At 34.1% G+C, this 14,596-nt stretch overlaps 1 protein-coding gene across 1 annotated transcript in view; it reads left to right on the plus strand.

The window, feature by feature from the left end:
* LOC115451274 (ATP-binding cassette sub-family D member 3) overlaps positions 1 to 14,596 on the plus strand; it is a 29,881-nt gene that overhangs the window by 6,741 nt on the left and 8,544 nt on the right. Inside the window, exons 3-5 of the mRNA XM_037443492.1 lie at positions 6,375 to 6,444; positions 7,080 to 7,177; positions 12,563 to 12,743. Of these exons, the coding sequence (XP_037299389.1) occupies positions 6,375 to 6,444; positions 7,080 to 7,177; positions 12,563 to 12,743 (349 nt within the window). The remainder of the gene's footprint in view (positions 1 to 6,374; positions 6,445 to 7,079; positions 7,178 to 12,562; positions 12,744 to 14,596) is intronic.

Here is a 14,596-nt window from a genome sequence, read left to right on the forward strand (position 1 = left end):
GACATTCTTTGCGTCACCGGGACAATGTATCAAAAAACTGAACGTGTGGTCACCTTATCTCGACGCCTTATGTATCCCTTAAGGTGCAAAGAACATGTCCACCAAAAAACTTTTCCGGTTTGACAACACAACCTCTCAATCGATATTACGTCACGTATACAACTCGTGAATTATGTAACCATAATATGTTTTTTTGCGCGGCTAGTTCTAAAATCTTGTTTAGAATAGCTGCGGTATATGGACTATAATTATAAACATGTTTGTAATAAGAATGATAATTGATGATAAGTTGAATATGTGGCGAATTTCGTACCCAAATATATCAAATATTTTAGGTTATACAATGTACTTTTGTAGTTATATGTCAGCTGAAAATTGCGGGACTTTGTAGCGGGTTCGATCTTAGGCCAATATTTGTGGATATATTGGTATATTGGTCTGGTAATCTTTAGGGGAGACCAATTTTAAGCATTGCAAGCATTAATTATATGGCGGCGAAGGCCTAGTTGGGTGTGGAGCGGACTGCCTAGACGAATGTCCGCAGGTTCAAATCCCAAGGGCACACACCTCTGACTTTTCTAAAATCATGTGTGTATTCTTTGTGAATTTATCGTTCGCTTTAACGGTGAAGGAAAACCTGCACATCTGAGAAGTTCTCTATAGGAATTTCGAAGGTGTGTGAAGTCTACCAATCCGCACTCGGCCAGCGTGGTGGACTAAGGCCTAATCCCTCTCAGTAGTAGAGGAGGCCCGTGCTCAGCAGTGGGCAACTATATAATACAGGGCTGATATTATTATTATTATTAATTTTAAGCAGTGAACTCCAAAGCTAAATCCAAAGCATTTGGCTCAAGTATGATTTATATAGCCAATAGTTCTTTACAATTGTTAATACCGGCGACATAACCGGGGTCAAGACGGGAACACGTGTTTGTCTATTGGTGAATTTATGTAGTGACTCGGCGCTTTAATCCGCATTGTATGCAAACTATTTAACTTTGTCGTAAGTCATTGACGTCGACAAGCGATATTTTGCATTTTACAATCAAAACTTATTATTTAAATTCAACATTCTACTAGTGGTTGGCAGTAGGCACCATTGCAATGTCTATTGTTGCCGATAAGTAGCGGTATGCACTGATGGATATTATCTCTTAAACGAGCCTAGTCAGGTTTGTTGGTCATGCAAATAAGCAATTATAAAATTAAAAAGTTTTGATACTACCGTTGAGCTGTCCACAAAACTGAGTCAAGCATCATTGAGGCTAAAGGATATAGTAAATCAATTTTGTGGGGTTTGTGGGTACTACTCTTTCCAAGGACGATAAAAATTGTTGAATTATATACTACACGATATTTTTATGGTAATTATAATATTAAACATAGTATATGAAGCTTAAAACAAATAACACATAGTCAGCTGTGCTTATCACTGAAGCGGATTATTGCAATCAGTATTCAATAAAAATGCGGGTTCCAATAACCTATTTCTATTCACTATTGGATAGTCGACCTGAATCCTGACTAATGAGCAACACTTGATATTTACCATGTTCGGCAACGTTGCGCAACACACATCACGTAAATGCTAGTTTTATATACAGAAATACATTTTTGTTAAATCATTTTTAGTCTACATTAAATCGTTATTACTTACGGACCCTCTTCAAGGACTGCAACATTAATTATTTTAATGTAAATTATAAAAACAGAGCTTTGGTGTCTTTATTTTACGTAAATCACACGTATTATGTTAATATTTGAAATATAAAGCTTGTGTAACGTATAATCGTTATCATTATTTTTTTATGTTCTACACCTCCTTGGCGTTGACTAATTCACCTTCAAGTTCCTACTACGGTGTTATTTCACAGGGTCTATATTCAAGACGTTATGATGACCGTGATGGGCTGCACTCAATTAACGATCTCAATCGTTATCTTTGGATCGATCCCTAGAAATAAACCAATGAAAATAACTCTAGTTAAAGCAGTCAAAACAGCTTTCTTCTAATTAGTTCATTTTCGCAATACATCCGTGTTTCGAAGATAGCGATTGTAATCGACTTATTAGAAATATGAATGTACAACGTTTGATTATCCAATGACCTTGTCAGTTTTTAACAAACAAAGTTTTTAACGTATGCAATTATAAATGGATTGTTAATTAATAAATTAATTATCATTAAAGTTGTTTTGCTTGCCAGAGTTAATCCCGAAAATAAAAAACGTAAAAACGCAAATGTAGAGTATTCGATATTATTGTTATTCACTCGCAGCCCATAATATCTTGAATTTCAGTATTTATGTCATTTGTAGTTTTATTTAACATAATTGTGGCACCTACATCAAAATCCGTTCAAACGTTTATACCTAAGACATGGATAAATTAACAGGCTACTGTTTTATTATATGCTATGGCTAGAGAAGATTTATGGAATGCCAAACTTGAAGTAGGTTTTAGTTTTTATTTTGGCGATTAGTGAGTATTATGTTGCATTTAAATATTTTATTAAATTATTATTTCTTAAACATAGATTAGGTATTTGTCTGACATCGAGAAAGTGAGATAAATAAACTCGTCGTTATTGTTATGCTCAAGAAAGGAGAAGCAGCTACTTCTAGATTTCGATTTTATGTACTAGCTCGTAGCTATTTACCTATGGATAGTCAAAAAATAACCATAATGGAAACAACTGTAAGTTATAACGTATATAATCGTGCATTAGGAATATGTTTTTGGTTTAAAAGTGACTTAACTTTGTATATGTTTACGACTCATTTTCGTGCAACCTTGAAAATAATGTTTATCTCCATGTTGACAATTATACTTGACACGTAGAAAATAGGTGTTTATGGCATATAAATATAGTTTTGTAATATTTATTGTTAGGAACTGAAGCGATTTTGATTAAAATAAAAAGAACTATATTGACTTTAATAATAATAATAATAATATCAGCCCTGTATTATATATTTGCCCACTGCTGAGCACGGGCCTCCTCTACTACTGAGAGGGATTAGGCCTTAGTCCACCACGCTGGCCTAGTGCGGATTGGTAGACTTCACACACCTTCGAAATTCCTATAGAGAACTTCTCAGATGTGCAGGTTTCTCACGATGTTTTCCTTCACCGTTAAAGCGAACGATAAATTCACAAAGAATACACACATGATTTTTTAGAAAAGTCAGAGGTGTGTGCCCTTGGGATTTGAACCTGCGGACATTCGTCTCGGCAGTCCGTTCCACACCCAACTAGGCTATCGCCGCTTATATATTGACTTTACACAAATAATTTCACAAAAATATCATCAACCAACCGACCGGTAAAAGTGTCAATGACTAACCGTCTTAGTCTGTCAAATGCTCAGCTTTATAGCAAAAAGTGTCACAAATATTCTGAAAAAATATTTTAATCCTAATGTATAAAGTGTATGTACCTTTGTACCCTATAGACTTTGCAACGGTTGGAGCGATCTTAATGATTTTTTAGGTTATCTTCATATTAGGCCGTCGGGTGATTCTATGAATTTTGGTAGAGCTCGGACCACGAGAAGGCATCTGGCTATAGATAATTAGTGCTACAATTGTAAAGCCGAGGTGGGTCGCCAGTACTGCATAAAAATAAAAACAATAATTTTGTCTATTTCCAAAACTTTCTAACGTTAAACTATCGTGTGAGTGATTTAAGAACCGCTACTCACACATAAATAATAAAGGTTGAGTCTGAAATATTCACTTACATCATCTGTGTCTTACTTTCTTGTTTTTGGTTTGTGAGCGCCGGCTTGTATTAGCGTAATTGAATTTGTTCACAAAAGCAATAATTGATATTGGGACGGTAATTTTGGTCACTCAAAGACCTATAAAGGAAAAGCGAAATTCATTATCAACAATATATATTTTATAGGTATCATAAAATTGCATATTTATTTTTTAAAATATGCAAATCGTTTTTACTCGCCGAATGCAAATGGAGCCACATTTCGCCAGAAGTATAAACATAGGTTAAGAGGCACCCGAGGCCTATTGCCATATCAGACACAAACGCAACTCTATGAATATTATTTATTAATTTCAAGATTACAGAATTTTTGACCGACTTACAGAATCTGCAAGGAATTGCCTCACTATTTGCAAACATTCGTCTACAACATAACAGTTTTTTCTACTGTAGCATGTTACGTGAACGTTATAGAACGTTTGAGATTCATTTTGCAAACCAGCTGTTCTTTGAATTCGAGTATCTTTGACTTACTTTAAAATGGTTTTAACTAGTTTTGCACGCGATTTCGCCCATGTTAAAGAGTTTTTCGGAATAAAAATCCCGTTATATATTTTTTCGGGATATACAGTAGCCGTGTCCTTCTTGGGATTTCAAAACTTTTCCATACTAAATTTTTGTACGAAATATTTGATGGGGTATATTTTAATTCAGACACGAGAAAGCCTCTTGCTTTTAATCCGATTTTAATGTGATTTGGCGTGAAAATTAACTTATATTATCGCTTCGCGGCTTCCCTGAAGTAAAAAATTTATAAATAGCACTTATGCATTTTATATGAAAAAAAGCACTATGTCTGTACGCAGTTGCCATGTTTTACCACGGATTATGTTTATTTCGATCGGCTTTAATAATACCGAGTCATCGGCTGATCAATTCTCATAATTTTAGTCCAAAGAGTAAAGTTCATCGCAGTGATAAATCAAATTTTTTTCTACGGAAACGAATTAAATTAGCCTTACTTTTTTTTAAGTATGTTGCCTAAGTTGTGCTGGCGGATGCTTTCTCGTAAAATTCCGTTTAGGAATTAAAAGTAGTCTATAGCCATTAAAGATCCTGTAAATCTCTTTAAATTTATTTTAAATATCTAGTGGAAATTACCAAATATTATAATATCTCACATTCAAAGTTTGAAACTCACCATGACACACATTTCAAATGGCAAATCATAGGACTTGTTTGTTTTTACTGTTTTAAGTTCAAATTAAGCAAAAATATTAAGTACATAAACCATTCCTACGTAAAAAGGAGATTACCTACGTCCAATTAATAAAAATAGGTTGTTTAATTATGTATTTGTTCATTATTATTTACAGTCAATTGACTTATTGGCTAATAAAAATATGATCACAAATAAAACCGCTTATTGTATACATTTACTTGTCTAGTAATATAGCATAGCAAATCTATTTTTACTGAATTCTAACAACTTTAATGTCACTTGATCCCAAGACAAGTTTTACACATAGAGCAAGAATAAAATTATAAAAAAAAACACAGACCATGCGTTTATCCACGATTGGGTAGACAGAGATGCAGCCAGGGCACCAGGTGTGTAGCAGAATAAATAAAAATGATATAAGTATACTACACGTAACGAATTAAAGAATTGTTTCACCATTCTCCAGTAATTATCTGCCAGTCTACGTATTAAACTCCTCATTTAGGTGATACTTTTTTTGTGTATCGAATCTCGCAGACCATACCGGGGCAAACCCGCGAATGGGATAATGGAATCTCCCGTCTTAGCGACTGCAGAGGCCTGGAGGAAAGTTGGGAGGGGATATCTGGGGGAAGGAAAGGAACCCTCTTAAGATGGGTAGAGGGGAGAAGGCCAGGAAATGTTTGCGACCCCTCATACGCCTCGATGTATAGTTACAACCAAGAGATAGTGAAATGTGTGCCTAGAGCCGCGGCAAATGTCTCCCCGTGCATTCGGTGTGGAGACCGAGCGCACGAGAATTGCCTCGCGGGAAGATAATGCCCATTGGATTGATATGTATTTGAGAGTATAGTTAATTGTGAAGAAGCACGTTACAATCTATTTTATCAGGGTAATGGACGTGGTAAGGTGACATGCTTTGTAAGAAGTATCTATTGTGTTGCTTCTGTTTATGGATAGATAGACGTTGACCCTTCAATTATAGGCTATGTAAAATTATATGCAATTTAATGATGCGACGAACACGACATGGCTTAAAGGAAAGCATTTTGAATTGCAATAATTTTAATTTGCATTTTTATGTTGCTGTTGTTAAGTTACAAATTCCGTTAAAGAACGTTTCGAATTCTTACATCTCTCCATTTTCGGTCTCTGCGTTCCTCACACACTCTTGTTCAAACACCGTCTCATACCTCTAACGTCTATGACCGATGTTTCACTGTACAAGCAGTTCGAGTTCTTGTGAACCCCTGATTATGTAGTTTTAGTTTATTTACATACAAAGGTTGTTTGGAAATGATCTTTTGCAGCGATAAGGCCGCCCATTGTACCCCATATTTTTACGGATGTTGTATATTTCTTCTGTTTAAAATGGTTACTATAAAGAGTATTTTTATTATTTTCTATAACGTTGCATTATTGTTCGCAGATCGATTATAACTATGAATCATGGTGAATTTAGAAGACTACTCATACAGTTCTTCACTGCCATGCCATTGGTATGTATCTTGAATACGTTTTATGAGAAATAAAATAATTTCTTCGTTAAGATAATAACGCTGTGTTTATGTTTACAAGCAGAAGTTATAACATGTCCAATAACGATAAAACAGCATGCATATATTTACCTACACTAATCGAACTATGCTTATGCTAGCGATAATATATTTAATATAATAATAGTTTGTACATTATAATTATTGAATATAATAATATTAGTCATAATTATAAATAATCAGCCCGGAATCTGGAAATGAACCCGGAGTCTGTAATTTGCGCCCGACTTGGTGGTAGGTTTGCCCCCTATCACATCATGGGACGGAACACACTTGGCGAAAATTGGGTGCCCTGGTTGTGCCACTGCATACCCTTTCGGGGATAAATGCGTGATGTGTGTTTGTTTTTTTAGTAAAAATATTTACTTTACAGTAATTAAGTTTTCTAACGAGAGAGACTAGTAAATTTGCGAACGATTTTGTTATGACCTATCACTCGACAACTTGTCTGGGATATTGTTTTTTATATATTGTACCCTATTGTAACATCTATACGACTTAAATTAAACTAACAAATCTAGTAAAACAAAACAAATTAGAAATAAACTGGCAATTTATTTGAATGACCTCCGTTTCAGATATCTCTAGTGAACAATGTATTGAAGTGGAGTATTGGCGAAATGAAGTTGAGGATACGCACCAATTTATCGCTGTACCTATACCAGGAGTACATGAAGTAAGTACTTGCATCTAATTCTGGAACAATACTTTGATTACGTTTATATTCTGGTGAAAAAATTCTTAAGATATGTTATAAGATGGCGAACCTTTTTGGTTAACATTCCCATATTTAAAAACAAAACGTGCCTTACGTTGGTTCCTGTAGGATTCAATCGAAGGTTAATTTATAATGTTAAAATAAAACAACATTCTTTACTAATGTACTTAAATATAAACACGCGAAAGGCTATAATGAATAAATATAAATATCCTAGCCCATTATATACTGTCCCACTGTTGGGACTTCTGAGAGAGATTAGGCCTTAGTTCACCACGCTGGCCTAGTACGGCTTAGCAGACAGATGAGAAAGGTTAAAATTTATTTACTTATTTGTTAGGTTATAAATGCAAATTATATTTATTTAAAATATAAGATGCAATTATTTCTAACAATGGCGAAGATATATTACAATGGATCGTAAATCTGTCAAAATAAGTTATGAAGACTCGTATTTCTATAAAAGTATTAAAAAAATTGCAACACAATGTGCATTATACAACGAAAGGAATAATAATTAAACAAACATATTTGCATATTTTTTATCTTTCTCAGGCGAGATGATTACACTATTATAAAGATAAGGCAATCCGTAAAACTTGAGCTTAATCATATAAAGAAACTAGTTTTTGCCTGCGACTCTGTCCGCGTCAAAAAGGTATTATGATAATGAACAGTAGCCTATAGCATTCAAAATCGATTCAGTAGTTCCAGAGAATGCTGAAAATTATTCATTATATTTATTATTTACTAGTTGACCCGACAGACGTTGTCCCGTCTTAACAATGAATTTGCAGCGCGAATTCTGTCAATCGCTGACAGCTATTTTAAACAACAGACCTCAGAACAATGACAAGCATAGAAGTAACACTATGACATTTGAGTGTACTCTGTCTTAGACAGCAAGAAATTTAATTGTGTTGCGATGCCTTCTGATATCTTATCGATATCGATAGATGCTTTGTCTATCGGCTATAAATTCACAGACCTGCTACAATAAACACTTTTCAGTCAGTCAACTACAAACCGTTGCAAATTGCTATTTTAGATAAAGGCTAAAAAAAGATATCAAAATCCTGTTTTGGTATTCAAGTACCAAAAGAAGTCTGGGTATATAAAAGCACTCGTTATGAAGCTGTTAAATTACAATAAACTATAGAACTACCGGCTTTCTTCGAGCTAAATTTTGTTCAATTTTCATTTGCTATTTACAGCAGTTTGATGCCTTCCGAAACGTCATTCAAACAAAAATGGTCAAGCATTTAGATTATTAAATTAAGAAAATGTTAGAAATTTCGGAAGGAATGGAAACCGCTGTACGTAACAAACAAGAAATCGGCCGGAATTTCGTTTAGGAGGAAGCCAGTACGCCTTCTGTTCTTTTCTGACTTTCTTGGGGATTAAAAGATACCCAAGAGGTGTGATTTGACAGAAGCTACTAAAACGGGACAGTAAAATTAAAACAGCGGTATCATTCATGTCACATATGTTTGATAACTTATTTCAATGTTAATAAAACTTTGTCGAAATGCTTAGAGCAAACACGGTGCTGTTTTTTCCAATGCCAATTGGGACGAGCTATGGCAACGTTCCATTTTTGCCTCATAGCATCATCTGTGGGAAATCTGCAATGAAACACATTGTATGAGACACACTATGAAAATCAGATAGTTTCCTCAACCCCCAGCCTTCGCGCACGGTTTCCAAGTGGCTTTTACCACTACACCACCGTATATTGAAAGTAAAAGGCAATTTATGCAAAAAAGTAAACTACAATATGTTATCGACAGAATATGCAGCACAACACTATTGAACACGACTACGTAAAATGGGAAACATGAAAAATATTTAATAATTACTGTATCGAATGGCCAACAGCAGATTATAATATGACTACAGCATAATAAAGATTAATTAATAATACTTTTTGCACTTATGTACAGGGTTTAAGCAAATATATTAGGGTTTTTGTTTACTCACCGATGGAAGCTGATGATTTCAGTTTCATTTTCTTTACGAGAAAAATGAGAATTACACCTCACAATAACGCAGGCCATTGCTTTTTCGTAGGGCTATATTATACTTAAACAGCACTGTGTATTTATTCAAATTAACAACAAAAATATTACAAAACATGTAGCCACTTTTGAAAAGCACGCGCTGAAGTATAACGCAACTAAATTGTGTGGGCGCGTTTGTGACATTGTTTTGAGGTTGGCAAGTTGGAACATTTGACATTTTATTTGCTTTTTAAGTCGGCATCGTAAAGATGACCAAAGGTAACCATTTGATAATTTTAAAGTGTACGCAAGCCGACCTTAGCAACATAATATTTGTCTCGTTCTTTTTAACGGTTTTGGCCTATTTGAAAAAAAAGGATAAGTATATGAGGGTAATTTAGATTCCTTCTATGCTTGTTCTTGTTCTGAGCAACAGACAGTTATATAAAATTAATATTTTCGTTAAGTTTTCTAATTTTTCGCGCATTTTCTTGATTTTTTTCTTTCATAAGAACCTTCTCCTACAAATAACAAACACAACAAAAAAAATAGTGACATCGGTCCAAACGTTCACTCGTGATGGCGTGACCAAGGGAAATAGGGATTCATTTTTTTATGTATAGATTAATAATTTTCTATTCTGAAGTGTTTTTGTCATCCATACAAGTGGCTAATTAGAACGTCATCGTGCCTCTTACGACCCCTATCAATATTGTCTGCCTACATGGATATGTGAAGTCGAGCCAATGTTTTAGTAGTACTTTACTATCAATTATCAAACCAGATACGTTTTCGTGGATCCCCGCTTACGAATTATGGACCCTCATTTTTTGGTTAATCCAACATAGACCGTCAAGTCTCTGGGGGGCTACCTTGACCACTTTGGGAACCAATCACGGCTAGTTGAGTTCTGCAATTTTTCAAGCTTGTTGCTCTTGTGGGGAGTACCATGTGTATAGAATTATTAAGACATTACCGTTAAAATAAATAAAAGGCCTTTAAAATTTAATACGACGAAATTTTAAAGGCCGAAATATCCATGCATATTAATTATTTTTACGTTTTTCTTTCAACTGCGAGAACTAATCACTAACTAGACGTGAATTTAAATTCTTTACTTGTCAATACTTGTTTAGTTACCCAGATTAAAGGTGAAACAAAATGTATGAAAAATGGACCTTAAGCTATAACCTTAATGTAAACGCATTTGGAAGTTCTAGAGCAATTTATTGCTTCGACAACTTTTTAGTCTACAGCTAGCTTGACAGTTATACCCGAAATTATCAAACCAAAGTAGCTCTAACGATAAAATATCATTATTTTTTAGTCTATGAATAAAATGTCCTTATTGAATTGGTACATACATTCATTATTAGATGGTGGTAGGATATATTTTATATCCGTCCGGATAGCGACCACCGCACACAAGGTGTTAAAACCCGCCATAGTGGCCCACGTAAGTGTATCGCGTTCCGGGATCTGCCTGTGTATATCCGGTCCAACAGGCCGGCATAACTGTGTCGACTGCCGAGGGGTAATCATCTCTCATCAGTCGACATTCTATTGGAGCGCACTCCACTTACCATCATGGGCAGTGGAGTTACTCTGCCGTGCGCATATATTAAAAATAATAATTATTATTTTTATTAATCTCTGCCTTCGTATATCAATCTATGCACCGCTGTTTTACCAGAAGTGTGCTATTTATACCGTATTAACTGCCTTAAATGTTGTTACATGTAAATTACGTCTTATAAAACATATGATTTATTGATAGCATAATAAGATGCATATTATTAAAACCCTACAAAATCTCATTCGATTTTTTTTTTATTCATACATGAATTATAACACCATAACAGTTAACACTAATGCTATGTTATACAGATTTAATCTTAACTGATTTCAATACATCTATGAGCCATTTCTGTGAATTCTGTCAGGTTACATATAAATATATCCAAGCTCTGGGCTATAGTATTAAGCAATCGTATGGCCCGTGACAAGGGCGCAAACCTTAGTACATTTGTTTGCGGTGTTTGAAGGCGGAACATTATTTGTAACTCGATAATTTAGAGCCCGAACTGTTACAAGTAATGTTTCATTAAGTAGATATCAGTTCAATGAGGTGTTTGTATAATTAAATGATTGTGAATATAATTAACATCAAGATACCTTCTGCGTGACCGTTAACCTATAAATCTAAATAAATAATAAAATGGTAGGTTTGAATGTATGTATATTGTTTTTTTTTTGTTTAATAAGAGGGGTCTTTTCTTTAAGTCTTTCGAATAAAGAAACTATAATTTGCTTTATTTATTCTTCCATATGGACTTATCGTATCCTTGTTCAGTAATATTTATTCTTTAGTACATACTCGTGTATGTACTGTTTTGTTTTAATATTGAATCATTAGGCAAAGACGTTTCCTACAAACAGTTCATGTTACATGTTAGACCTTCGTGGTGTTTGATAGTTTGCGTTATGGTAACATAGACTTGGCAACGACCGGTTATGCTATTAGCATAATATTAATATTTATTTGTTTCTAGAGTAATACAATTTTAACACAATTTTTTTGTTTACCGTAATATGTAGATTTAATTGTTTCCGTAAATATTTTCCTCTATTATACCTTGAATATAGAAATATTTCTGCATCGTTAGCACAAAAGCAAATTTATTATGTTATATTTCGACGACCTTTTCGGGGCACGTGCCTTTGACTTTTGAGTGGCGTGTTTATTCCTGAGAACAATGATAAGGTTTATTTCATCCAAATAAAATAATAGCTGTCTGCTAAATTAACATTCCTCAAACGCGTAAAATTAAAATAGTACTTAGGCTTTTTTAAATTTCTCAATTTTCCGCGCAATTTGCCTAATTTTTCTTTCCGTAAGAACCTTCAACAAAGTATAAAAAAACTTAAAAAAAAAAGATGAATGGAATTGGTTAAGTCGTTTCCATGTTAAGGCTTAACCAAGGGAAATAAAGATTATTTTTTATATATAGATTATTACTAACTTCCCCTAACGACTTCGCCCTCATTAACTTCATTTCCGGAATAAAAAGATTAAGGTGAAAAAAAATAAAAATCGAACAATACAAGTGAGGACTAGAGATTTAAGTACACGTTAAATTTAAAATAAAACAATGTATTCAGCCTTAAATAAATATAGATGTCCATATTTTATAGTTCTGTAGGGTTTTAAGTAAGATAGACGGTTTGATAAAGGTCCTAGGAATACACTGGATGCATGCATAAGGCGGAGGCCTATGGTCAATAGTAGACTTATTTTCGCTGATAATGATGCAGGTACTAAAATCAATTCCGTTCCTTCCAGAGGCTTCACATACTACAAAGTGTCTAATCTGGACAATCGGATATCAAACGCGGACCAACTGTTGACGACCGACATCGATAAGTTTTGCGACACCATCGTGGACCTGTACAGCAACATCAGCAAGCCGTTGCTGGACATCGGCATATACCTATACCGGCTTACAGTCAACTTGGGCGCTTCGGTGAGTCATAGGCAAAAGCGGCTTTTACTTAGCTTTATCTCATTTGTATGTATGGGCACGATAATTCAGCGTGTGGATAAACGAATTTTGCTTTGACATCAAGTTCGTTAAAGACTTTTCAGACTTAGTAAGCTATTTTATTTGTATGTGTGAAAATGTAATTAAGTACGTATGTATGTGAGTTATGAATTAGCTATTCGAGTAAAGAAATGAAAGTCGGCAAATGTTCCGCTATGAACGATATAATTGGGTGGCCGGGCGGCCCGTCAATCGGACGTCTAATCATAGCGGCAAATTACTGCTGCCGACTAGTTGATCGAAGGCATAAATGTCCTTGTTTAGTTTTTTATGAATTAGACCGCTTTGCCAATTGAAGGCAACTTGTTATTAAGTTGGCGTACAGCGTCATTGACGATCTAATGCTTGGTTCAATGCTGTGAGTTTGAAGATAGGTTTGTGTGACTATAAGCTTTTTTATAAAATTATGAGGATGTCTAATAGTAACCATGGCGAGGGCTCACAAATAGTAACTACTTAAACTACTTTCTTGTTTTGGTTAATCATTGACTGTCAATTGATAAACGGCTGGCAGCAGCCCTTTGAGGACGACTTTATTGGGCATGAAATAAAGTCTATTATGTGTATAGAATAAAGTTAATTTACGGAATAGAATAATATTATGATTTAGTTTTTGTCTGTTCATTATTTCTTGTATTTAATCTTATGTTTTAGTTATTTTTGTAATTTTTTTAAGCGGATTTCAATTCGCGTAGCAGGAACAGATACAACATGCTCCTGTCTAGATTATTATCGTTTCTGTTTGCATCAAAGTACTCTAGCATTCGATAAAGACTGATAACGCAATGGTGCACGAGTGTTAATTACAAAGCAAACTAATACTTGGGTTATTACTTTCAGACGTATGTATGCCATTTGCGAGATTGGTAGTCATGAGTCATTGCATACTGCACAGTCATGAGGCAAAGTTTAAGTGGCCGCGAATATTTTATCAAATGTTATCGTTTTATAAGTGTCTGTGTTGTATCTACAGATAGAACTAGAGTCGAGATTATTTCGTTGATTTGAAAATACATAAGGCTGTAGATTTGTCATATTATGTTCTGTAAAATCTCGACATCTGAGACACAGGATATCCTAGTTCAGGTGACAAGGTTCCACGAATTTGTAAATTTCGGAAGTGTTACAATAAATATTTTATTTATTTCTATTAACATGTGTGAATTAGCCTGGTCAACGATCATCACTTTGTCTATATTTGTTGCCAGACAAAAGTATGCCAACAATATTTAAAGATTGCACTACTATTTTTTATACTTCATATATTTTATATATATCCTATACAATTTACAGTAAAAATCATTATCAATTTAGCACAAAAACGAACTATGTTAAACATGGACAATTATTGTTTCGTTTCATGAAGTAATAAATTAATAAATTGTCAATTTGCTATCTAATAGTACTTTATCCATTACCTATATTCGAATGCACTTATCAATATTATTTAATTTCATATTGCCCTCCTACTTTTCACGATGAATTTATCTTTGATTTGTTTTTACGTTGTCGTGTCTATGTATCAATCACTCTTATAAGTATATAGGCATATAGTTATACGTATAATTAACCAGGTGTTCAGATAAAATTCAAACTCCGCTCTTTACCGGAATCAAATAGCCTATACAGCCATCTAATGAAAAAGACGTGTCTCAATAAAAAAATATACATATTAAGTACGTATTCGTAATCCGTAAAAATAATAATCTAAAAATATCCGTATGAATTTTATGTTAAAACTTCCTTTTTGCTTGTGACGGTAGTATAATATGTCA

This window comes from Manduca sexta, chromosome 26, assembly GCF_014839805.1.
Source record: "Manduca sexta isolate Smith_Timp_Sample1 chromosome 26, JHU_Msex_v1.0, whole genome shotgun sequence".
Lineage (NCBI taxonomy): Eukaryota > Metazoa > Arthropoda > Insecta > Lepidoptera > Sphingidae > Manduca > Manduca sexta.